The sequence below is a fragment of the Drosophila novamexicana genome, unplaced genomic scaffold, assembly GCF_003285875.2.
Source record: "Drosophila novamexicana strain 15010-1031.04,08,12 unplaced genomic scaffold, DnovRS2.1 tig00000870-arrow-arrow-pilon, whole genome shotgun sequence".
NCBI classification, from domain to species: domain Eukaryota; kingdom Metazoa; phylum Arthropoda; class Insecta; order Diptera; family Drosophilidae; genus Drosophila; species Drosophila novamexicana.
Genome location: NW_020824830.1, coordinates 2,064,931 through 2,092,273, shown reverse-complemented (window position 1 = coordinate 2,092,273; position 27,343 = coordinate 2,064,931). Strand labels below are relative to the sequence as shown.

General features: G+C 38.1%; 2 protein-coding genes across 3 annotated transcripts in view; one reads left to right on the top strand and one right to left on the bottom strand.

Annotated features, from left to right (window-relative positions):
* Positions 1-670: 670 nt before the first annotated feature.
* LOC115764691 (E3 ubiquitin-protein ligase RNF13) lies at positions 671-6,268 on the top strand. Of its 2 annotated transcripts, none has more exons than XM_030707884.1 (9): positions 671-1,012; positions 2,536-2,865; positions 2,925-3,100; positions 3,167-3,261; positions 3,546-3,739; positions 3,805-4,000; positions 4,064-4,402; positions 4,711-4,861; positions 4,932-6,268. In XM_030707884.1, the coding sequence occupies exons 2-9, from the start codon at positions 2,752-2,754 to the stop codon at positions 5,299-5,301; spliced, it is 1,635 nt and encodes a 544-aa protein (XP_030563744.1). In that variant the 5' UTR covers positions 671-1,012; positions 2,536-2,751; the 3' UTR covers positions 5,302-6,268. The 2 variants fall into 2 exon arrangements, with proteins under 2 accessions (XP_030563744.1, XP_030563745.1); XM_030707885.1 differs by lacking the exon at positions 671-1,012 and adding an exon at positions 1,253-1,324.
* Positions 6,269-7,166: 898 nt separating this feature from the next.
* The window catches only part of LOC115764683 (transmembrane and coiled-coil domains protein 1), a 28,855-nt gene continuing 8,678 nt past the window's right edge, over positions 7,167-27,343 (bottom strand). The window contains exons 2-10 of the mRNA XM_030707871.1: positions 13,215-13,399; positions 10,334-11,008; positions 9,517-9,581; positions 8,935-9,449; positions 8,739-8,859; positions 8,467-8,571; positions 8,291-8,404; positions 8,040-8,215; positions 7,167-7,971 (exon numbers count right to left, since the gene is read on the bottom strand). Coding sequence (XP_030563731.1) covers positions 7,845-7,971; positions 8,040-8,215; positions 8,291-8,404; positions 8,467-8,571; positions 8,739-8,859; positions 8,935-9,449; positions 9,517-9,581; positions 10,334-11,008; positions 13,215-13,399 — 2,083 coding nt within the window. The 3' untranslated portion in view covers positions 7,167-7,844. The remainder of the gene's footprint in view (positions 7,972-8,039; positions 8,216-8,290; positions 8,405-8,466; positions 8,572-8,738; positions 8,860-8,934; positions 9,450-9,516; positions 9,582-10,333; positions 11,009-13,214; positions 13,400-27,343) is intronic.

Here is a 27,343-nt window from a genome sequence, read left to right as displayed (position 1 = left end):
ATATGCATAGTGCTCCCAACAAGCAAAAGTGAGCGTCGCTTTCAGAGAATAATAATAGAATGAGGAATTAAATTTTAGACTTTTTGAATGCATACATAGAGCAGCGTAGAAAAAGTAATAAGTTTCACTGATTTACAGTTAAGTCTTGTATATATGCCAACAAATTGGCGCGGGTCGTGTAATTTTATTTTCAAATTCTTATTTTGGCGCCACCGTATGTGGTCAGAATAGTGTTAGATAAGGTCCCGGAAATTTATCGATATCTTTTGCTTCGGCAATAAAATAAATAATCTTTATCCTTATGTAACAACACAAAGTGAAAGAAAGCAATCAACTCATTACAAAAATGTAATGTATTTATTCACATATTTATACGCTCAAATATAACTGATTGCGGTCGATAGAGAATGATGAATTACTTAGGTAATCCGATAAAATTAAAAAAATTAAACGAACGCTAATATTTAAAAAGTCTCGGATTACTTTTATCTTACAAAAATATTTAAAAAAAATATAACAATGTCAACCTTGGCAAGAAAACATTCTTTCTATATATTTTTTGTTAATTTACCTACAACTATTTTATTATTTTTGCTTAAAATAGGTAGGCGGAAAAAAGGAAGAGCCCCATAGGAAATTATAAACGATGCATCGATTGGTTTTTGTAAGAAATCATCGATATTACAATGGTCACACTGGACAGTCCGAGCCCTGCGCTGAGTTCTAGACCAGAAAACATCTTAAATAAGCAAAGTTAAGATCCTGTAAAATGTGTAATCAGCCAAATTACAATAATCCCCGACCCATTTGCTAAGTCTTACAAGTGGAGGTGCGTGATTTGTGCCATAAAATCATAATTAACTGCAACGCAATTGCAATGGCGACGAGTACGAACAAAAACGAATGAAAATGAGCGAGTGTTAAAAAGAAGAAAAAAACAGTGCAGCAAACACCAAAAAGTTGCCTTTGGCGAATTAAATAGAAAAATACAATAATAAACAATAAGAAACAAGTGAGTAGTAGCACTGCGTATTGTATCGATTGTTAAGCTTCAGCACCAGCTGCTTTCTTAAATAAATTATTTTGCATACCAGTGCAGAAACACACACACGCAAACACGCACACACACGCAAACACACACACAAACAACAGACTGAAGGCATAACAAAAGCAAACGCAGTTGTAAATCAAGCTTTTTTTCTTGTCGTTTCAATCATTTTAAATATTCATTGATTTGCCGTGCGCTGTCCTGTGGATTTCACCTGTTGGAGCAAGCCCATTTGCTGCGTCTTTCGCTTTATTTACTGTAGTAAAAACCTTGACGGTAAAGTTGTGCGTGCGTAAAGTTCAAGGCGTAGTGTTTGTGTATAACTGGAGGGTGGGTGGTGCTGCGGATACCTTCATGCGTGGGTGTATGTGTGTAATTTTTGTTTGCATATTCAAGCAGATTAACGTTCGATTGAAACATGTGATATGTGTTAATAATGAGCAGAAGAATAACTTATTTTGTATTTTGTAGCAACGATTGTTGAAGTAGCGAAAGCCTTATATATGAAAATATTTATCGCAAGGCACACGCTGCTCCAGCCAATGATTTAAAAGTAACCCACAATTGCGTACACACATATGTCAGATGGCTTTGTGTTTGTTTATTTGTTTATGTACAGATTATATTTCTCTATTTGCGCATACAATAAAAACAAAGTCACGTTCTCATTAATGTCACAGTTGTATTGGCTCGTATGGGCACGATGTGTTAATTACATGTGACGTTCTTTATTTAATTATGCATTTAATACAAAAATTAGTGACATTTTTGCGCCTGCCGCATGTATACCAAATGTATTATCAGCTCATACTATATTTCACATAAATTTTCCACGTTTGTTCCGCAGGTTCAACTAAATTGGCAAAACTTCAATTCTACTTTCAAAGTTCTGTCCGAGTGTTATCGTCTGGCCAGCGATGATTCATAGTGTTCATTTTGCCGGCTGGCCCGAAAGCTTTTCACTTAAGTTTGTTTAAACTTCTGTAGCAGCTGCTGTTATTTGCAAAGCAATTGATTATGCAGATATCATTGCAAAATGTTGCAAGATTTCAATTGATATAAATTAAGCTCAATCATAACAACAATCTGGAACGAGGCGACAATGCGTGCGCGCTTTGTCGACCTGGCTGCACGCTGTTATGGCCATAATTGTTACATAAGAATCTGCTCCGAGTAAATATGCAGTTTTTAAACTAGCGGCAAAAATGCCATCACTAGGGACTTTTGTCAACAAAAATCGAACAGCTGATTGCGTGACCAAAGGAAACAAGCATAGAAAATGGAAACAAAAAGATGAAACGCACACATCCATGCACCCATACACGTACACACACACACAAAAAAAATATATATATACATAATATACGTATACATTAAAGAACATTTATCTTATCAGCAGGCAATGGCGGTGCTCTGGCTGACGCCGTTTGTTTGCATTGAGCTGAGCTTGTCTTTCATGGATTTTCATTTATGCACTTGTTTTGCAGGCCACCAAAAACAAACGCCCAGGCACACATACGCACAGATGAGACATGCGAATAGTGCAAATGATAGCAATCATAAGCAGCAGCAGCAGACGCAGCAACAACAACAAAATAAAGCAATAGCAGCAAAACAACAGTTTAACTGCGCGCAACAACAGCTTTTCTAGCTTGAGCTTGATTAGTACTAAACAGCACCAGCAGCAGACGGTTAACACCATCATGACTTGGAAGCATTGTCTCGTACTGAAACTGGCCATACTTGGGCTCTGCTTGATATGCCATCAAGCCGTCGTCGATGCCCATGTGCTCGTTTACAGGCGCACCACCACACAGGTAAGTAAATCCAGCTTCTCTCTCTAATCTTTAATAAAATTCAATATACTTTTACAAAGCTAATTGAGGAGTTTAACGATTTGCCCGCCACATTTGGACCTCCCATCGTGGGCAATAATCTTCGTGTGTTTGTGGTGCCACATGAGACCAATAATGCGTATGGTTGTAATAATCTAAGACCACCACCTCGTACCGGCTATCCAATTGGCGCCAAATTTGTAGCGATTGTGTCGCGGTAAGCAGAATTACACTTGTAGAAAGCTATACCAAAATGTGAAGATATATTTTTCTGCTTACACAGCGGTGGCGATTGCACATTCGAGCGCAAGGTGCGCGTGGCTCAGAATGCAACCTATTACGCTGTGATCATCTACAACAATGAAGGCGATGAGCTAGGTATGACAAGCCATATGAAGATCAGACTTTTAGTTGGCCTATTAACATGTATGTGTGTTAAAATGTGTTTAAATTATCTAACGGGCTCTAATACGCAATGCCAGGAGACAGACACGAAAGTCTTTCGTTTGCAGCAAGAAAAATAACATGAATTAATGAAAAGACTGCACGGCTTTTAAATAGCTATTTCTCTAATATTAGCAATTTTTATGATCTGTTTGTACGTTTCCGTAGCTCTATAGCTCAATTTAAGCAAAAATACTTTAATGTTTATCTAATTTCAGAACAAATGACCGCCAACAATGCATCAGGGATACACATAGCCTCCGTTTTTGTGGGTCTTACGACCGGTAAGACATTGTTATCTTTTTTTACGCCAGAGGTGGTGCTAATCATAAACGACGAGCTGCCCTTCAATATCAACACACAGCTGATATTGCCATTTTCCATACTGATTGCATTATGTTTTCTTATTATGGTATGTCTTATGCTTAACTTAAATTGAGTTTTTGCTTAACCCAATGTGCTTGTTTGTTTGTCTAGATCGTCTACATGATATACAAATGCATACGGGAACAGCGACGACTGCGTCGTTATCGATTGCCAAAGAGCATGCTCAAAAAGATTCCAGTGCTGCGCTATACAAAAAACAATACCACCATCAAGTATGAGACATGCGTGATCTGTCTCGAAGACTTTGTTGAAGACGACAAGCTCCGGGTGCTGCCATGTTCGCATCGTAAGTTAATTGAGCTAACTTAATAATATTTGATTTAAGAAACGCCTAATTTTTGCTTTCCAGCTTATCACAGCCACTGCATCGATCCCTGGCTAACTGAAAATCGACGCGTCTGCCCCATATGCAAGCGGAAGGTTTTTACGAAAGGCGAAGCACGTGCGAGTCGGAATCGACAGCCTTCTTTAGATAGCGTCACTGACACAGATGATGATACCACGCCACTCTTGCAACAGCAGCCCCAAGCGACAACTGCAGCTGCTGAGGCAAGTGGCAGCAACAGCGCCAGCATCAATTCTGCATCATCAGCAACCGGCACCACTAGACATGGCACATTTCGACGTGGGGATGCAGCGCATACTCCCACCGCAGCGCAGGAATATCACAGCTCTGATGACGAAAATGGTGAGTGTTAAGTATTTTTAGTTAGCCCCCATACCTATAAGCTCTGAATGAATTCTTAAAACTGTAGAATATTCAACTAATTAATGAAATAGTTAAATTTTAAGCAGAAGCATACGTTCTAGATTTAGTTTATTGTTTAGATTCTAAAAATGTTTGTGTTTAAATATTCAGTATTTTTTTTCGAAGTTATTATTTTTTTAAAAACTGCGGTTCATACAGAAATATTTTGTATTTAAGGGGCGTATTATTGATATTGTACAGCTGTAAATTACATTTTATTATATGTACCTTTTGTATACCCAATACAGCGCTTTTGGATTCCGCTATGCCCCAAGCTAATACATCGGCATCTTTACAACGACGTGTCAATCCCTTTGATCGGTCACCAAATTTACCCGCTCATTTGGTGGATCAGCTGAGCCCCCCAAGGCGCTCACTTTGGTCGCGGTTAAACTTCAGGTAAGTTTTGCAGATTAGTACACTTGTGTGCCACATCTTTTACACTTGCTATTGCTTTAATTTAATCCAGCTTCCTGTTTCGTGATGAGCCCAGAAGCATCAGCGTGGCAGCACCGCCATATCTCGATCATCTTGAGTCCGGCACAAGTGAAGTTGCAATCCGCGGTACAGTGGCGACTGTCGCGACTGCTGCTATGTCCACGCCCACATCGAACAACATACTAAATCCGAATTTAAGCGGCTCCTTCAAGGATGACGATATGCCACCGCATCGTTCCATTTACGAACCGATTGCAATTAGTACCCCCGCCACAGAGCAAGAAACGCCGTCAGGTGCAGCCGCAGTGGCTGATTCGGTGTTTCTACAGACGCCCACACAGGGCGGCATAGGAGTTGCCGCGCTACCGCATAGTGCCGCAGATCGTCAGTTTCTCATATAAAGTAGAAGCGAATAAGAGAGTTTAGTTTCTTAAGGCATAGTTCACACCAAGCAGGCAAAAGTAGTAAAGTATAGGTCGCTTGGACGCGGCGATGCTGTGGCTGCCAGCTGCTTTGTTTTAAACAATTAACAAATGTTTACCCTTAATATAAATATGTAATTGTAATTGTATTTGTAATCATCATCGTCATGCCGCGTGGATCATGGATGATTATGATTTACACCCCAAAACACATTACATTCATACATACTACATACAAACATAAATATGCGTATGCAAATTGTGATTTATTTTATATACCTTATATATTATTAACATTATTGGCTTGCGTAACTAAAGTCGAACCACACACAAAACAAAAATGTAAAATGTTTACCTGATTCGGATACAATATTCGATTTTTTTTTTGTTTGTTTTTTATCCACTCAACACTCAGAAAGAATATTAAACTTTCATACAAATAAGTCAAAAAGGAAAATTAATCAAACATGTGTAATTATACTAATTGATTGAACACTAGTTTTAATATGCATGTTAAATTTGTTTTCAAGTCAGAAACTCAAAGTTTTGATCCACAACATGTAATCCATTTATTATATTTTGTATGATTGTTACTGTATAATTATGCTCGATTTAACTAATTTTAAGTTTTGCTGTGTAATATATATTTAAATTCTCCAATTCGATTTTTTAATGTAAAAGGCAATACGAATAATGAAACAAAAAAATGTTAAAATTTTGTAGGGATGACGGTTTTCAATATGCATTATCTAAAATAAAAGTGCTAGTTTGTGATTATTTTCTCAAAGATAATAAAATAAAAAAGAAGCAACTGCAACTGATGAAAACTGTTCACAACTATGAATATAAATATTGTAAGACGAAATGAATTAAACATAAAGACATAATAAATTGTGTGTTTCAAAGTGTAATCTAAAATTAATTTACAATAAATTAAACGTACTTGAAATAAACTAAGCCACTTAAATGGCATTTATTTGTAGCTTCTTTGCATGTATATTCCCGTATAACTTTGTATAAAAGCGAAAAAAACATGGGTAACCAAGGAAGGACAATGAGGGAGGATCTTTAAAGCGATTCGATTTATGCTAATTAGTTGGTGATATCAGGCGAAGCGTCTTATTTATAAATAGCAATCGCTTTGGTGACCTTCAGCAGGGATCCTTATTGCTACGTTTCCTGAAAAAAATAAATTGTAGCGAAGTGGCTTTGAATGACGAGAGATTAAATTGGTCGAATTGTATATATTTTGACAAACTTCATTCGCATTACAATTATTTTAGGGTATTTGCATTCGACATAAGGTTTTCTTAATTTTGATGCAATTCCTTGAATAAATTTATTTTTAATCTAGATTAGAAGATGCCTAGTAATAAATGGGTATAATTTAAATAATATGGATGTACCAATACACATAATCCGTTTTTGATATAAGGGCTTCGGCAATGTCTGAACATCGAGATTTTGGTTTTGAATATCAGATTAGTATACGGATGTAGTGTTGTCTTAGCCAATACAATTTATCAACGAGTAAGGTTGATATTTTATAACTATATAAAAAATATGAAAAAACAAATTAAATTATTCTGCTAAAAATAATGGTTTTGAATTCTATTGAGTGCGCCGCCTAAAAGTATGCTGCAGTTCGTTGAGTGCGGACAGAAGCTGAATGCTACAGAATTGTTCATTAAATTATTTCAAAAATTCTATTATCATCATATATATTAACTGTTAATTGTTGCTTGGGGTTGCCTCGCTTGCCATGCGCCCATTAAAAATGCTCAAGACTAGGGTCCACACTCATAGAGGAGGTATTTGAATATATTATTATTTATTTAATTATATTATTTTTACCTTTAATGGTAGTCAAAGTAGATTTTTTACTGTCGCCAACAGGAAATTACAACAGCTGTTAAAAAAACAAGTTCACTTGCACCTTATTTTCTAGATACGTGCGTACTCTCTTGTATTTTAATTTTAATAGGCTTTTGATAAATTTGATTGAATTGTATAGGCCACGTAAATTATTGCTCCAAACATGGGGAGCAGGGTTGAAGTTGTAAATTAAGAAACAAGAAAAATAAAAAAATGTTTTGTACAAATACAAACTTTTTTAATGTATACGATAACTATATGTATATATTATTTAAATATATTTATTAATTTATAGTATTGAGTAATGCACAGAAACTTGTCAGCAATGCAGCAGTTATTGGACTAAACTTTTAGCAGAGTTTTTTTTAATCGAATTTCGCTAAGTGTATACATTTATGTATATTTATATGTGTATGTGTGTGTGTGTGAGTGTGTAGATGTGTGCGAGTTTTCCATTTTGTTTGTACAATGTATATATAGTACGTATATGTGTATATGAGTCGTTCATGTGATGCGCGTTATGTATGGTAACTAATTTAACTTTAAACTATTACGTTTTGTGTATTTATAAGCTATATACAAAGTATGCACGTTTTCAACTTAATACTATTAATATTAAGACGCTACTAATCGAACAGAGAGTCGTTTCACTTGACCACCAGCGACTGTTTGAGATGCCGCACAAGGCCCCCGCCTATATCCTGAACATCCGGCCATTGGCGTATCACAAAGATTATAAAGCAAATCGTTAGAAATGTGGTCAACACGCGAACCCTGCAAATACAAAACAGTTGATGAGTATACATATATATCCAATATAAATCCGTATAGCGTGTACTCACCTTGTTTTGAGAAAGGGCATTATGATGCCAGCAGCGGTGGCTACCAACAGGAGCACCACTTGCAATATCGTTAATACCACATTGATGAGTTTCACAACCAGGGCGCGAGCATTCGAATTATCAATGCCCTCGACGGTTACATATTGCTGCTGCGACATATGCTCCATTTTCGATATCTGTTTGGTGTGGGGTGCGTTTTAGTATTTAACATTTGTAACGGAATGTCTGTATGTCTGTCTGTCTGGACTTACCCTTGTTTGACAATTCTCGAGCACTTCGTTGACGTCACGTAGTCTTTCATCGCTTTGGTATTGTACTTTTTCCTCCATGTCAGCAATTGTTTGCTTTAGATTCTCAATTTCATTCTGCAACAGAGACACGCACATAAATTAGTACAAATATTGCACTTGATGTTGATGGAACGAACCTGATGCAATTCCGTCAAGTCATTGATTTGTTCCTCCAATCCCTCGGCGCGAAAGCGTTCGCTCTCTAGGGTGGAGGTTAAACTGTTGAACTCCTTTTGGCTTGTCTAAAAGTGATGAACAGTTAAAATTAGTTAATAAATTAAAATGATTATTGATTAATTAAACTGGCACTTATTTATTAAATGTTAATTTCATTTCTCCAAATACAATGCATGTTCTTCTAAGAAAAACATTGAATCAAATGAAAATAGGCAAATCTTTTTCAACCCACCTCGAGGCGCTCGATACGCTCCTTAAGCTTCTCGTTCTCGGCCTTGCGTTCGGCCAGTTCAGTTAGTAGGGACTTGAGCACAATGTGATACTGGCTGGCGCCCGACTGACTCTTGCCAGATCTGTGGGATCAGAAATGAGTTCAATTATTATCCATCCAGCAACATTTGGTTAACATCCCCCTGCCCCGCACTTACCCCGCTGGTATGCTTTCGCTGGTGACGCTGCTGCACTCACTGCCGTTGTCGCTGTTGAATTTGCCGGTGCCGCTGCCAGTGCCCGTGTTGTTGTTGTTGATGTTGTTGGCACCGCCAGAGCCTGTCGAGGTGCCAACGCCGGGCTGCTGCAGCAACCGCTCACCGCCCGCTGACAGGCCGTCGGGATTGGCTGACTGTATGGCTTGAAGCTCGCCATCGCCTATCTGATTGATGTTGTCCGCACTGCCAAATTTGTTCTTAATGAGATGCGCAAATTCGCGCGGCTTGGACATCACCGAGCCGGAGAAGCCAGTAATGCCGTCACGTATATTGCCGCCCACATTGCGCAGTCCCTGGCCGACATCGCGCAGCACCTCGCGCGGCTGTCTGTGCTGGCTCTTTGCCTGATATTGATGATTCTGCAGATCCTTGGCGCGTTTCGTATAGTTGTCCAGTTTCTTTTGCAGCTGTGATATGCTGTGTGCGCTCTTCTGATTCTTCTTCTCGAACACCGCCTGCACGTGAACAACATACATTTTAATTAATAACCAATTGGTTTGCATTTACAATTTTGGCTCTTACCTTGATGCGCTGCAGTTGCTGTTTGTCGGCGCTGGCTGCGAGCTTCAGATACTCGTTCACATTATCTACAAGAAGAATATCAAATGTTATAGGATCTTTGATGATATAGCTATATACAAATTATTCAAATAGTTTATGAATGCCTAAACATATTGTTTTAAAGAGATTCAGATGACAAGCTATGTCCATCCAGCAAACTTTCCCTAGGAGATAATAGAAATCGCGTTGATTTTTTTAAACATGTTTTTACATCGACTTTTAAAATAGTTCACGCGTCGATATAACAAGCGGATTAACCCAGCTTATTCCATACTTTATTGTTTATTTGGATGGATATAGATTACTAGACAAAGATCACGTTTTTAAACTTTCTCGAGAAAGTGAAAAGAGTATATTTTGGTTTTGTCAGGAAGCCCGCAATAGAAGGCTTGGAATATATACTCGTGTATATCCGTGTCAGATAAACAGATATATGACCACATCGACTAAGGACGTGACATCTTTCAAAGTTTTAGAGCCAAAGTGACTAAATTTGGATTGAAGACTACTGAAGAGCTTCTCAATATATTTTATTTACTTGTCAATAAAAAAGATTTATATATATTTAACTAAAGTACTCTTCAGTATTTTGCATGATATTGCAGTCTGCACTAACTATACGGAGCACTCGTTTTTTGATGACTTTCACTAAATCGAATGGCAATGCTCACAAAAGTATGCTATGAAAAAGATAATTCTAGGACACACGCTAGCGAATCGGTGCGAACTTGTACGAATGGCATTCGGCTGGAAAAGAAGTGCTATTCGTTGTACTCACCATCCCGGGCCGTTTGCTCCTGTCTGATGGACTCCTTGGTGCACTGTATTTTCGTATTGAGACGATCGATGGCCTGCACACTGGAGCTGCGTTCATGAGTGCGCCGATGATGCAGCTTCTTGCTGCCATCAAACTCATCGGAGACAACCGAGACGTAGTAATCCTCGTTGCCGGACAAACGTGAATCCTCAAGACCGCTGCCAGTGCCGGCGCTGCCGCCGCCGCCGCCACCGCCAAAGTCGGCCATATCGCCTCCAATGCCTACACCGACAATCCCGCTATAGGCAAGGAGGCCGCCCTGATCGGAGCCATGTGTGCGTCGTTGGCGTTCACGACTGCGTCGCCGGTGCGTGGGGCTGTGGCTGCGAAAACCTCGCACTGCCACGCCCCCGCTGCTACCCAGGCTGCCGGTCACCGTGTTGCCGCCGCTATAGACAGCCGCCTGTGCAGCTGCCACTGTGGCGGACGAGGCCGACGAATTGCTGTTGGCTGTCGTTGAAGTGGCCGCCGTACCCGACGCTCCTCCTCCTCCTCCTCCTCCTCCAGCTGCTGCTGCCGTTGCCGTCGGCGTCGTTGCAGTTGCCGTTGCCGTTCCAGCCGCTTGAATGGCTGCCAACGTCGCTGCTGTTCCGGTCGCGGATGATGTCGCTGAGTCGCCGGTGCGCTCCCTGGACACTGCCGAGTTGTGGCGCATAGAAAGTATTTATGGTACGTATATATGTAGTTTATGGCTGTGCCTCGGCTCAAACTTCAATAGTCAGATGGATGAGGGCGAGACGAATCTCAGGTGCAGTCGCAGCAAACGATAACAACAAAAACACAAAGATAAAGCAATAACACAAAGCAAGTCTCGAAATACCACAAAGAAAAAAAAGTTCAATTTGCTGCTGTTGTTGTTATTGTTGTTGTTGTTCTTGTTGTTGCGGCTGCGTTTGTAAGCAAGTGTGTACATGTGTGTGTGTGTTAATGACAGCTGTGCGTCAAAAGAGACAGTGAGAGAAAGAGATAGAGACAGACAGTGAGAAAGCAGCAGCAGCAGCAGCAGCAGCAAATGTTAGCGATTAAAAAGCGTTTAAAATCGCGTCTGCATTGCTGTGGAAAGAAAATCGTTGAAAATGCGCGCAATGTATGAAAATATTTGTGTATGTACAGTTACGCGTGAAAAACAATTCTACTCCTTGGTAACATTTAAATTATATTTTTCCAAAGAAGGAAACATCTTGAATTTGTTATCTATGAACAATTTTAATATTGTAGAAAAATAAATTCTAATTAATTTTTAGTAAAAATATTCGATTAAGATTCCATTTATGACAATTTAGTTTGATTTCCATTTATAAATCTACATATGCTATATTTACAAGCATGTAATTAATAGTCCAAAATTAGCTTCAACTTTTCTGTGAGTGTGCCAAGGTTCGTATTATTATTCACATAACTGTAAAAGTGTATATGTGTTAATGTATGTGTGCGATTGCAAGTTTAGCTAGAAACATTTTCTATTTTTATACCTACGCTGTATATATATATATATATATATATAGATATATAGATGTATGTGTACGTATGTATGGGTGCTGTAGCGGTCAACGGTTACAAAGCTGTTTAAATACACAAAAGAAATAAAAGAGAAACGAGAACAAAAGGATAATCAACACACAAGTTAAAAACAATGCGAACGAACGATATAAAGGCACACAAACGTCACATATGTATGTGTAAATATAAGTTTCAGCAACAATAATCAAAACCAACAAATGTGTTTGTGAAACACACACACACACACACACACATGCATATGTAGCGCTTAAAAGCACACAGCACATGTTGTCACTTGTGAGCTTTTAAGCCGTTTGCATGCAAATGTTTGACTACAAATTCTCAAAGTATTACGAAAACAGAAAAGAGCAACAGACTAAATATGATTTAAAAGCAGCTTAAAACAGTGTGTACACACATATATTTTAGAGAGTAGATATTTGATGCGCATGATAACTGACTAAGAATGACATTGTTTATGAGTTTGGTTTTAGTCCTATTTAACTAGTGTAACATTTGCTATAATCTATTCAAATATAAACTATTTGGCAATTTAAAGTTTTAACTGTTTTCTTTATGAAGTAGGCGCGATATAGTAGAGTAATAATATTTATATGGAGTAAAAGTGTGTGGAAATATTGCCAAGAATTGCGCCACGTTTCCTAATTTGAGTTGCCGAAAAAAGCACAGAATAAATAAACGAATAACTCATCGTCAAGTGAGCGTTTGGGAATATGAAACTGTTAGCAAATAGCACAAAAGTGAAGATTCGAAATATTTACTGGATATCGCTTGATTAGGTCTGCTACAGAATCAATGCCATTTAATTTGTAAGTTCACAATAAAACATATGCTGTTCAAATATTGAAGTGACTTTTATATATCGGGATATTGAAAATATGCTGGGCCATGCATTAAGTTAAAAAAGTGTCTACATGTGTGAGTTGTGGCATTTAATAAAGATTCTTGTTTAACAAAATTGTTATCTACACCTTTTAGCAGACGATTTTCATTAAATTAAGCTTGTTGAATCTATTTAGGTTTATTGGTCTTTGCACGACTATAAAATCTCGCAACATAATTAGCACCGACTGCTAAGCCGCATAAGCGGAAGTGCTAAGTGAATAAGTCGCAGAGATTGGTTATCATTTCTAGCCGCATTAAATGCGAATCAAGCCACACACTGATAAGACTGTTGATGAGCGTGTCGCATGAGTTCAATTATGGGCCAGGTGATTAAGCTATTGGGCTACAACCGAACTACAGGTGTGGGGCTTCTGGTGCTTGACGGGTAACTTATCAGTGCGAAGATTATAATAGTTATAATTATAATTATATTTACTTCGCTCGCTGCTTCTGGTGGCTGAGGGAGAACGACTGGTCCGTAAATTGGAGCTGGAACCGCGAGAGGAGCGCAGTGGCTGCAACGACTGCAGCGTTAGATGATCCCGGCTACCGCTAACTGGTGGCAACGAATCCATTATTGCATATTGCTTGGCAAGAATCTCGAGCAGTTGCCTCCAAATGCTGCAAATACAAAAACGGCAAATATGTCGATTATTAACAATATTGTCATTGAGATTGAGATAGCGGCCAGTGCAAACACAACTGCGCGGCGAGTCCAAAGTCAAAAGGTGAATCAACTTGGGCTGCTGATAATCCCAATCACAGTCATTCAAAACTGGAGCATATAATAATGCCCAGCTGCCAATTTGGCATACCGTGGCATTTCATAATATTTCACAGCAAAATAATTCAACGATTTTGAAATTCTTTGCATATTTGTGCGAGTTCTATGGGCTTGTCGGCAGATTGAAAGCACATTCCGAACGAATTGCGAGGGTGGTAACAAAAGAATGACCACAAATTAAGGCATATTTATTGATTCTTTGGCATTTGTTTAGAGTCAAGTTAAAATAAGCTGGAATGGAATCAAACAGCTAAATCCCCTATTGCACAACTTCTTACAATTGTCAACAAATGAGAATTGTGTGCAATTCATAAACAAATTATTGGTATAAAAAAGTAAAAACATATTGCATCCGAAACTATATTTATTAAATATTGTTTAAAAAAAAGTTTTCCTAAATTCATTTAAACTCAATGCAGTTCATTTTTTACTAACCATTAACTATTTAAAATAATTGCAATAAATACCTAGAACCCATAGATATTGGTATAGATACATATGTCTCACACAAAAAGTATCTGCAAGTAACTAAGAACTAAACGCAGAACCTACCTCGCCGCAGGTGGAAGTGTTGTTGCCTATATCAAATATATAGCATTATTTTGTACATACTTAAATATATATTTATATGTACATATATACTGGCGGCTCGATCAATATATTGCCTGTCGTTAAGTGACGTGTGGCCTTTTGTTGGCGCACAAGTGCCTGCTGCCAGATATAAATACAATCTATATATATGTATATACATATGTGCGCGGGGCGAGTGTACGTACATATGCACCTGATAAGGATGTTTATTATGTTCACGATAATGTGATTGCATATTTTGATGTACATGCTCCGGGGCTGAACCGTATTTAGATCGAGGCTCGAATACAATTCAAGTGCTGTGCATCGTATGCCGATGACTGCGCTGCGATGATGGCATACAAAGATAACAATTGTTTATAATTTACTATAAATATTTATATAGCAAACACTTTTGCTATTTCCCTTTGCTTTCATTGACTATGTATACACATAGGGTATACACATGCGGCGGTTCCCAAAACTTGAAACAGTCAACAATTGTGTGGGCTGAGTGAACGTACCCTATACATATATACCACAAAAGGGTGCTCAATTTTCATTTTAAATGAAGCTGAAAATGTGGTTTTACTCTGGCACACGAAGTTAGCGAACGACTTTTCAGAGAAATCCAATGTACCTTGAAACATCATAAATAATTCAGAATTTGTAGCAGCTGTTGAAAATATACTCTATATACTTATATATTTATATTTTCAAAGCAAACAGTTTTTGTTTAACATTTAACTGCGGTCATGTTACGTCTCCTTTGTGCGCAACACTTTTATAATTGAAAGGTATTTCAAAATTAACAAGAAAATATTTTCATTGACAACTTTGAAATAAAAAAGTCGCTAAGCTATTTAACGAATTTTCCAGGTTCAATTCCCCCAGACTGGGACAAAAGTATACTTAGGCTCAAGTTGAATGATTTCTAGAATTATAATATTGTTATAATTATTTAAAGCTTTCGATTGGGCAAAATTCTCAGCACTCAAAAAATGTCAGCAGAAGACTTCTCTATTATAAAAGTTGTTTACATATTTACGTGATATTTAATAAAAAAAATTCCAAATTTAATTTGAATTTCGAAGTATTTGAGAATCAGAAGCAGAAACTTTACTACAATTTGTGATGATTTTTAGTTGTTGTAGGAAAAAAGGACCCATTTTTTTAACGACCCGAGTCTGGACCTAACCTACCTCAGCGAACTACAATTGGATCAAAATGTAGCTTAATTTCTATTTAAATGATTTCACATGCTTTAGCGGCATTTTTTTTCATTTCCATAAAGCGCTTTGACTAAGCACACTTTTCACAGTCTAAAGTTTAGCTAACTTCGCTTTGGCTGCGTTTCCAACCCAAATGCTCATCTACAGTTGACTGCGCTCCGGCGTCGTTATCACGTTTTGCCATGGTTATAACCATTTTCCAGGGGCGCCTTCAGCTGTTCCCCTTCGGAGCCCCTCATCGTCTTTGTGTACATTTTAATCATCGCATTTTGTAACCTTTTCTTCTGCTTTATGTTGCTGTTATTCACCTCTCGCCCCATTCGCTTTCTACGTTGTCTTGTTTAAACAAAAAAAAAAAAAAAAAAACCCAAAACAAAAATTTGACACGCCGAAGTTGAAATACTCTTGAAAATGTTTTATCAAGATATTTTGAAGAATTAAGTCACAAAAAGTTAATTTTGATCGAATATTCATTTAAGATAAAGAAGTTCGACAGTTTGTTGCGTTACGCATGTCGAGACAAAATTATAATACTCTCTAGGCAAGGGTATACAAATAAAAGTAAATAACAAGAGCTGCGCGCATTAAAATTATAACAAAAATGTTATAATGTATCACAATGTGTATGAAATTGCTTTCAGGGTTATTGCACTTGGAGACGTCGCACGAGCGCTGGGGCCACATACGGGGTCTGTTGAGGTGTACTACTTATCACGGGCCAATTAGACAAAGGCGCATGATAAGCAGAGCCTCGCCTGGCTTAATTGTTTAGTCAGCGCTCGATCAGTTTATAAAGTGCACTCGAACTCGGTTCAGTTATCAATAGAGAAAAGCGGCAACAGCCATAATGCGACTTCCGCATGCATTGCAGGGTGATCATAAATTCCTTGTTTATCATTACACTGAGCCAAAGTTCAGCCTCACTGCAGCCGGAGATGATAATTGTATATGTATATGTTCACACTTGTAAGTAAATAGTGCTATCAATTCTAGCTTCTTCCGGATAGATCTGTTCTTTTTCAAACTGACGGCCGGAAAAATTACAAACAATGCCTATACAGAAATATATCATATAGACGCTTTTCTTTATTTTCTTTGGAACCAAATCTTTTGGGTATATGTTTACATCACAACGAACCGACACAGTTTTTACCAATTGCAATTATGTTATATTCAATCATATTAGTCTATTATAGACATATAAATAGATATAGATATCGAAGTAGATATAGATATAGTTATAAATATAGATATACATATACATATAGATATAGATATAGATATAGATATAGATATAGATATAGATATAGATATAGATATAGATAAAGATATAGATATAGATATAGATATAGATATAGATATAGATATAGATATAGATATAGATATAGATATAGATATAGATATAGATATAGATATAGATATAGATATAGATATAGATATAGATATAGATATAGATATAGATATAGATATAAAAATATCGTGAATGTAAATGTGCCGTGGCCCGAAATTAAAATAAGGCGCTTTGCAGCTACGGCTAACTTTTTTTTTGTTAGTCAAAGGTGGAGACATAAAATTGGGCTATTTCGGTCAAAATTAAAAGCGAAATACAAACTTAAACCTACCTATCTATTATTAAACTTCGTTTAAATATGGTTATATCTAATTTCGATTATGGGTCTTGCTCTAAAAAAAAAAGATTGCTTTAAATTGCAATCCACATACCAATGCAGCAGTTATAGAGGATGGAGATATAACTAAATAAATATGATTAAACATATCCTGTTTTTTGTCCTTTTTGAGGGAGAGAAAAGTAGTTGGCATCATTTATTAGTGCACATATCGAAGATATATATGGGGCTTTTTGATTTGCATTTGTTAGATTCAATGTTATGCGCTGTCGCAGTCATTTGCTAATGAGCGTCATCATCTCGGGTAGCTAGCTTGTTGGCCACATCAGTTTTGATGTCAATGAATATTTACATATTTACTGTACGTATTATTTGTATGTGTATGTCCAACTACCAGCCGCCCCCTGTACACCCACTTTTAGTTACCGCAACAATCATTTGTGAAGGTCACGGCGCGGCACGGCGCTGAGGACGCTGTGACTGTGGCGCGTTCTCAAATACAAAGAACCGCAGTAGATTATAAGTAATGCATAAAATGTCTATCATTAGAATTACAATGAACTAATGCGCCGTAGACGACGACGACGACGACGATTCAGTTTTATCGACTCACCAGTATAACCTTAGAGGTCACATTAAGATATCGCGAGTATTTTTATATTTATTTTTATTTCTATAAATATTAAACATAGTACTCGATTTGTACGATACACTGCTCAAAATAATAAGATTAATTGATGCCGGGAATCATAATAACTGTTCCGGATGAATTTGTTTAAGACTTCAAACAAACAGAAACAGAGTTTTGGCAAATATTCTACAAGACATCAAACAATGTGAAACAACAATCAAGATCAATATTTCATTGAAAAACACGTGCAATAATTCTCACATTTAATGTTTATAAAACAAAGTAATATGTAAACCTTTACCTTTTATTTAACATTGAATATAAGACTCTGTGATTGTTATTTTTAAAAATCTAAAATTTATACAGCGTATAAAATGCGTTAGAAAGCAAATAAACTGAGTCTTATAACTTTTATTGCCGGTTTTTTTTTATGCATGGCAACACGAGTTGCGCGATTAAAGTTAATAAAGTTTTTCTCTTGTTATTCGATTTGCCATATCATGACGTTGCGGCCAAGTTAATTACATTAAATATACAGCATTATTTTTATACTTTGCTTGCTTTAATATAATCACAATTGGTATCTGTGTTGCCATACAAAAACAAAACAGGCAAGCCAAAAGTAAGCTAGGTCAGGCCTTAAGCCAAACACTGAACTTGGCTAGCACGTAGCTAGCCGTGCATTGTTTGGTCAGCAGATTTGGCCAAGATAATTGAATACATAGCTCGATGTTGTTTATGCAAAAACTGCAAAGTTTGCGCAACAAAAGTTCAAGCTGTTACTCAATTTGTTGTAGTTATTGTTGTTACCGCAGCTTCAAGCAGTAGACGACCTTTTTTTTGTTGTGTTAATTGTTGCAGGTGTTTAAAATAGCAACAAAGTGTTGGCTGCATCGTTAAAGCGTTAACAATACAGCCACGAAAAGACGTCAAAGAGAATAGGAGGCTGGTTTGGTAAGAGAGAGAGAGAGAGAGAAATAAAGACAACGGACGTCAAACCAGGGATATCAGCAAGAAGCCTTGGGTATGAGCTGCTACTAGCTAAAACGAAAGGTAAATTACGTAAATGCATTGTAGCTAAAAAAAAGAAGGCAGAGTGTTCTAGTCGGGAGTGCACAACATGTAGCTACCCTGGACATAAATATATGTCTGGCAACAAGCAAGAATATATATAATTTAAACCCTTTTTAAACATTTTCCATGCGTTCAGAATATACAAATAATAACATCTCAACAACTTAATTAACATCACGCTATGTAAAACAGGCCTTTGGCTTGGATATTTATTCTACTTTCAAATATATTAACTGTTAGCTAGGTCAGGCCTCAAGCCAAATATTGAATTTGGTTTTCGCGAAATCAGCTAACGTCAATGCTGTTAAGAGTGATAAGGGAGAGCGACTGGCTTTGACAGGTCGAGAGAGCCACAAAAATAAATGCAACTACGTCAAACTCTATACCCTATAAGCCGAAATGTGTGCACAGTATATTGAAATAAAGTTTCTATCTATGCTTTCTATGAAATATTGTGCATAGAAGTTTTAGGAAATGCATACCTAAAACAAATTTTATAACTGTTAACAAATTTAAAAAAAAAAAAATGTAATTAAGTTTTAAAAGTTTAACCACTTTTTTACTAATCGGCAACATGCATAAGGAAACCACACGAAATTATTGAACATAAGATAACTTGCCAGCTATACCAAAAAAAAAAAAAAAGTCGTGTAAAGAGAGTCCTTTGAGTTGCTTACGCAAAACACAGCAGGGAGTCGAGAATAACGCATAATTGTCTGCTATATAAGACGAAGATTTGAAGAAATAAAATCAGTTCATATTTTGAATTCAACAAAAGAGATTGGTACTCTGTTGTTTTCCCCCACCAGTGGTAAGAGACACAGAGATAAACCAAATAATAACAAATTAAATTACTTTCGTTTTCCCCCACCAGTGGTAAGAGACAAAGTATAACAACAAATTTATTTAAAACAATACAAATGCCAATTGTGCATAATTATTGTTATAATATACATAAATAAGTGTGGCGTTTTCGAGGCCATAACATCGAAAAGTAAAAAAGAATAATACGCTTACTAAATCTTAATTAATTAATGTGAAGGAGGACATCGGCAGCCAAGACCTATAAAAACTGGAGCATCGCTAATGACAGTTCAACTTTATTTCAAATAAGGTAAATCAACATTTTTTATTTAGTTTTTTTCATAAAGGTGTTGTGTGTATAAAACTATTGAGCTGCCGAAGAGGCAATCCGTTCTAATAGATAGAACAAGGAGGTTAGGGCATAAAAGGTTTTTAAAAAAAAACGGGTTAGGACGTGTCGATCTAGCATCTCTATTAAGACGTTGTATTCGGATTAAGAGAAAGGATATTTCCATTCCATTCCATTCAAATCGATCAAAATCAATATTGATATTCTGCTTTTTGAGCAAATCTAAAAAATCAAATCAACTCACTCAAATCCATTAACCTAGTCATCAAATTTGTCATGTAACTTCTAGCATATTCGGATAGAGAAGCTTTCATTATTCTATGGCATTTGGATTTGGTAGGAGGTTCAGGGTATCAGGAGGCGATATTCTGACTAGAGCTTTCTTGTTACATCCTGGATTGCGTTAAAGGCTAGGGTTTTCTTCAAAGGCACCATAAAGTATATATATATATATATATATATATATACATATATATATATATATACATATATATATTTTTTTTTTGAGCAGTATCAACGACAACTCACTTTGTTTTTGACCATGTTCCGAAAGAGAAGAGAGCCAGAGACAACAAATTTAAGGAGACTGTCGTAGCGTATACACAAATACATAAAATCTAACATTTTTTTAATATCTACATCCGTCCCAATAAAATTAAAAAAATAAAAAAGAAGAATAAGAAGAAGCAGAGTGAATCTTCTTTGATCCCATATATTCCTGATCAGGACGACGAGCAGTCCCCGAAAACTATAAAGGCTAGTGATATCGATTTTTTATTTCGATTATTTCGATAAAAATCGATTTGAGTTTTTGAGCATAACTCAAAAATTACAAAAGCTCAATACACCAAACTTGGTATGTAAGCTGTTTAATACACAGACTAAGAATACTGATTCCTTCTCACTCCTAATAAAGTACTAGATGAAGAGAACTATAGTAAAAATATCGAACGAATAGAACCGAATGCTGAGAAAATGCTCGGGAGACGAATAAAGTCGATCGTGAATTCATACACACTTACACTCAAAATGTACTGATTGTTTCAGCAAGGCAAGACTTTGAACTCTTTTTCTTCGGCAAGTCAGATAAACGAGGCTAAAGTTAAGGGTATCCAACGTATCTGTGATTCACCCCGGGGGGGGGCAACAAGAAAATTTCGCAATACTTTTGTTGTTGTTGTTGGTTAAGATTAGGTGTGCTATTCGACGAACCCCCTGCCCACACATAGAAGTTAATTGTTATATCGCACTGATAACTCAAATCTAAAAGATATGACAATCTCTGCTTTTACCGCTGTTATGGAATGCGTTCCATGTATTTCGCTGATGAGTTTGCAATTACTTTTTAATTACAAGCCCCCGCTTATCAATCGCACTAAGCATATTGCTCCGGCTGATGTTTTGATATCTGCACAGTGGCTAAAACCAATCTAGATAGAGAATAATTTAAATTGACTGTCAAGTGGCATTTACTTTTTAACATGTACTTGCGAAAGATAAAAGGCGTAGCTGCCCTGGCACGCAGTTTGTATGAATCAGCATCATAAAAACGAAACATAAAGATAGAGTGTCTAGCAGATAAGTGAATAATACCATGATTAGTGTCTAATTTCAATTTCAAATAAAAACATGTAAGAGTGCATTAGTGGAGAGTGTTCGACCAGAAGATTCCCTGCTTCCCTGCTCAGTGTCGAGCGTGAGGAACACTCTCATTATTCGCATTCGGTGCTTATTGTCCGATCTTTATAAAAATACTATAAGTACTCTATAAATACTTCTAAAAATACATGTTCTATTCTTTAATCTAGGCGGGAACGTGAACATGTATCCAAAAAGTAAATTATTACTTATCTGTGTATACTAGACGAGAGTTAACATACGAAATTTCGTATCAGCTCCGAGATATGTTCAATAAACAGGATTTCAATAACGATTTTTGTTGATTTGATTACAATTTGGCAAGCTATCGATATACCGACACAAGTCCTAGGAGTACCTACGACAAAGTTTCAATTCGCCAACTGTGATAGAATCTGATCAAACAGACAGACAGAGAGATGGTTAAATCGATGCCACTCTTTATGCTGTCCAGGAATATGTATACTTTATGGTTTTGCAGGAACTTACTTCTGACTGCCACAAAACCAATATACCCACTTTAACTATTTACAAAGTGCAGGGCATCAAAATGAAACTGCAATGAATTTGCGTTTTTTTTTTTTTTTGGGACAAGTCAATAACGGCAGCCCCTCAGCCGTGACAGGTAGAAAAAAAAAAGTGAAATACGAGAAAACTTTGCAAACGGAAACATTTTCAACAGGCAAGATAAATGGTCAACAGCATCATAAAATGTCTAATGACTTGGGACACAGACAGTAAAAGCGCGAAAGAAAGATGCGAGAGATATGCTATCGAAATATGATATGCTAGTTTGTTGATAGGTCCGCAAATTAATGATAAGTTGCAAAGTCTTAACTTTCTAGTGTTTCTTTCTTTTAAGTGAAATTCGTTGAATAGAAATCAACTGTTTAATAAATAAGCGACGTTATTTATTTCAGGACTCGTAAACATACTACGCGCCATATTCCATTGCGAGCCGCTGTTCGATGTGTAAATATTTGCAGCTGAAACTGCTTTTAAGGTATCAAGATATATATTTTTTAACACCTGGACATCACCTGACTCAATCTATTATTGAAGCTCCTTATCTGCTTAAACATGAACACCTGAAACATAATCGCACAGGTGGGTAAGCCACCCTCCTGTAAGCACAGAAACGATACAAATAAAAAATACCCAACCGATTGCCCGATTCATTGAGCACAGTGGAATCTGAAACTGATTACAACCACAACTCATTCTTTTTGATAACGAATTTTAATCACCAAAACTCGTTTTATGACGAATTTGTTGCTCTGTGACTCTGCTAGCTACGTGATATCGTGCCTCTGGCGTTCCATTATGATTCAATACCCCGAGCCCAGAAGCAGTCATTTTTTGTAAATAGCTCAAATGCAATCAGCAATAATAATTCTTCAGATGTCTCGTAATTATGTGTCGCCTTCTTTGTAGTTTCTATTATCTAAACAAAATGACATTGAATAGCCCATAGCCCAGTATTGTTGTGAGCACCCTGGCGACTACACACTCGGACAACTTATTGATGTGATAAAATGTTATTCTTTTCTCCTATATCGTCAAAGGTTGGCAAAAATCCTCGACTGAACCCTCCACGAGGGTGCCGACTGGTAATGACACCCTAGTGGTTCTAGTTTAGAGCCGGTGTCAGCTAAGATGGGGCTCTCTGGCATGCAGTAAAACGCCTTTATAGTTTTAATGCGTATCAGAGGGCTCTAGTCATGGTTAGAGGTAAAGGGCTGGGCTAAGGTGTTATGCTACCCGTGCCGAAAGTCAGCCTGGCTGGGGGCCCTTTAAAAAAACTAGCCCAGTCTCGAACGGAGCGTCCGGATACCTGGCGCCCTCCGGTCTGTTTTAGCCTTACCTGCATATAGCGGATCTCTGTGCAGGCGGACCTACTATTCTCCGCCACTCGTGGGACCAAAATGACACAAAATCTTACAATCAAAAATGAAAACGAAAAGACTACCGAAATATTGATGGAAATCCTGAATCCCATTCACTCAGCAAAGTCAGAGGCTTCAAAGTCCTGTCAATGCACACCGCAGCTGGGCATCGGGGTTAATATAGCTACCCAAACGCCTCCTCTCATCTTGGAAAACCGACAGAGCAATACGTGTACTAGTGTGCCTCCGTATGATGCTGGGGCGATAAGGAACGAGACTGCGGCAAAGATATGTACTTATTGGGAGAAAAAGAGCGCAGAGCATATCCTTCTTTGGCAGAACGCGTGCAGAATAACCAACCAATCAGCAGAGTGGCTGAAAAAAATTAAATGGGCCCGAAGTGTGCACCCAAGCTTCACCGAGAAGCCACCAAGTACGCGGAGGCAACCAAAGAGGAGGCGTTCCAGTGCAACTTACGGGCGCATCGCAAAAAAAACGCGCGTTCAGCCAGCAATCACACAGATTGCGACGGAGATGATCATAATCGGAGTTCTAGACTACGGCAATCCGGAACAAAGAGTGCCCAGGCATCAATGGAAGAGGGTGGAAGCGGCATTGGCCATACGCTGCATTGAGCTACTGGAGACGGACCCGGGCCCGCCTCCTGTCTGCAATGCCGTAGGTTGGTATAGCGGGTCCGTTAAAGTTATAGCCTGCGAAGATAGAAGATCAGCCGAGCTATATAAAACAGCGATCGAAAATATCGGAGAGATCTACCCGGGCGCCAATTTGGTTGCGGTAGATTGGATCAAGATTCCAGTCAAACCCTGCCCCCGGTTATGGTCGCCTTCGTCTATAATGGAGCCAGAGCACAACATGACAATGCGACGCAACCCAATTCTACACACCAAAGACTGGAAAGTTCTAAATGTGCAAGAGGTGCACGGCGCTACCGACCAGGTGATTATCCTGAATAAGGAATCACTCGCCCCGATCGTTGCCGCTTGTGGTGCGCTTAATTTAGGTGTTAGTTCGGTGACCATCAAAGTTTATAAAGCTGATACAACGGCCGATGTAGAAACAGATAGCACGCTGCTTGCTCTGGATCTCACCTCGAAGCGAGTGGCCGCCGACAGATCAGAGCTGGATAGCTACATGTTTGGCAACATCGCGCAGAACATAAAGCCACTTTGTCGCTTGGTGGACACAGGCTACACACTGGAGGATGTATCTGACGACGACATACTGGACAGAACAGTGATGGAGGGAGATGTCTGCACGGCCAGTGCAGATAGGCCTTCACCCCTATAAAGAATATTCCGCTCCCCTTTGGCATCCCCTTGCCGAAGGCAGAGCTGACGTAGTCTTAAGGGGCGAAGATCACAATCTTTTGTTGTTCACGAAATCACAAGGTAAAATTCGGGTCTGCATTCTTGCATGACAAAATCATAGTATATGTTTTTGTTCCGAAACAATAGCGAAGCCTGGAGCTCTGATTAGGCTACTGCCATCTTGCATGACCCACGACACCAGGAAACTTTTATCTGAGAAGGACGACAAGACGCAAAACAAAATGGCCTTATTATTAGCTGCGACGCAAACGTTCACCACACCATCCAGAGGCGGAGCACCATACTAATGTACAAGGTGAGTAATTGAGTTACATGCAAGAGGGCATTAGAACCGACATTCGTAATAAAATGCCGAAAGGAACTCATAGATATGCCACTTAGATCACACACTTTCTCGAAAACTTCGAGCACGGTTAGTTCATCAACCAGAGAACAAACTTTAGATAAAACATTTCAGAAACAGCATGGCATAAATTCTGCTTTGAAATAGAAGTAACTACTGATCCCGTTCGGCTACAAAAGATTCAACAAGAAGATGTTCTCCTAACCGCTTTTTCTAAAGCCTTTGAGTGAATCGTAGCATCTTGAATGCAACATTTATCCATTATTTAAACCATCCCAACATGGGTTCATAAAGCTTAGATCATCAACCACTAACCTTCTTGAGTTTACTTCGCTAGTAATTGAAAAGAATGCTGACTGACGTCATCTATGCTGCTTCTAATAAGGCTTTCGATTTCAATAAACAATCCCTTCTGCTTCAGAAGTCAATTTTCCAAAAGGTTATACTTAAATTCGTTTTCGAAATGTATTCAAGACACTTCTGGGGTCCCCTTAGTAAATTTCCCTGATTCACTACATTTTACTCCATTCATTATTGAGCTGGTTTTTGCAAGGAGTTAGTATCAGTCTATAGTTTGTATTATATTGTACTGCGCCCCTCGGTCGGTTGGGCGGGAGGTGGGATGCATGGGGATTTGAATTTGAGCTTAAGCTCGAACACTCTGAGACAGCATAAAATTTATCACAACTCTACGCAACGAAAGATTCTATACATCGCATAACTTAATCATTTTTCTTAAGCAAACGCAATGAATAACTTCAAAACTTTAAGTACCCAGGGTCTAAAAGTAGCACTCCCGAAGAACCGAATAGGTGCAAATTGGCCGAGCACCATTTTCATAGAAGTGTTCAAGACCAACGAGATACCAAATGCATGGCTGAAATCAAAATCCAGTAAGGCCTCACACACGTCTCGAAAGGATTTCAGAGTGATATCAGTATGTCTTTCTTCAGGTTGAAGACCTTCGCTCGTCTCGTAGGCTTCCGTCTGAGATCCAATCAAACTTAAAATACCAGATGGTCAAAGACCGTCTAGTGGGACTGATCAATCAGTTACTCACAAGCGGTTTTGTGGCATCCGCACTTGGTTCTGAAACTCTCAACAGGTTCGTCAGCAGGGGCAACCCTCCTAGGAAGACCTATTGCCACTTCTTGCCGATATACGATATTGAAGGGAGAAGTGCCAGACAGAGGCTTACACGGATGACGATCGGCAATCATTTTAATTGCAAAATGTTGAGCACTTCTTGTGCTCCCGTCCAGAAGGTACAGACTTCTTGAAATATTATTCCTCAATAATTGAAATAAACTAGCAAAAGTTATTTTGTCCATTTTGATGCTAACATCTCTGTAAAGTTTAATACAAATGTGTCGATTATATTGTCAGGACAAATGAAATTCAATTGGAAAACTTCGATCTCAAGTGTTCCTTAAATCAATATACTAATTTCCATACTATTCAGGCTTACTAAAATTCTAGTATTTCATTTAGTTTTCCGTAAGAGTTGAACACACATCAAAAGAAATGACTAGAAACGAACTCGCGTTCTGCAGCATTGTTTTCTAAACCCAAAAACCGGACCGGACCAGCTAGACAATTACCTCTGCAGTGCATTTGCTTTGCTGGCAGCAACCGGTTCGCCCTGTTGGTCTATTAGCGCAATTGGTTTGTGCCACAAACTAAAAAAAAAAAAAGCGCCGGAATGATTCTGCAGTTTTTCAACCTCTTCGCTTGGCCATTGGACATAACTGATGGCACGTTTTAGCTGCTTACGAGTGCCGGCCACTGGCCAAACATTTGGCCATGTGGGTGTTTTGCTTGTCATCTGCTTGCCTGCCCATAAATCAGTGGCATATGCTTGTTTGTGAACGTGCTCTCCTAAACCTTGACCTCCGGTATAAATGTGATTCTATATACATACACAAATATATACGTGCACATATCTATGGCTGTGTACTCTGCTTTATTATTAAAGTTGTGCGCGAGAGAAACTATTCGAACAGTCATTGATACGCCCACACAGAAGCTAACTATGCGGCGAACTGAAACTCTTATCTGGTTAAATTCTCAGATAATTTGATTGAGCGTGTATACAAAAAATTGTGTGGGCTACGCCCTAAACATGGTCATAAACTGATTTTATACAAAAGACCCACACAAATAGAATTCAATTCTGGCAACTCTCATGACTGGCAAGTACAAGCTTGTTAACTTGTGTGTTGTTGTTTTCTTTCGAAAATTTAATAACCATGCATGCATATATCAGATGTGCGG

Coding starts and splice junctions, on each gene's coding strand:
- LOC115764691 (XM_030707884.1), top strand. CDS start 2,752: ATGACTTGGAAGCATTGTCTCGTACTGAAACTGGCCATACTTGGGCTC. Junction 3,101..3,166: donor TTTGTAGCGATTGTGTCGCG/GTAAGCAGAATT, acceptor CTGCTTACACAG/CGGTGGCGATTGCACATTCG. Junction 4,862..4,931: donor TGGTCGCGGTTAAACTTCAG/GTAAGTTTTGCA, acceptor AATTTAATCCAG/CTTCCTGTTTCGTGATGAGC.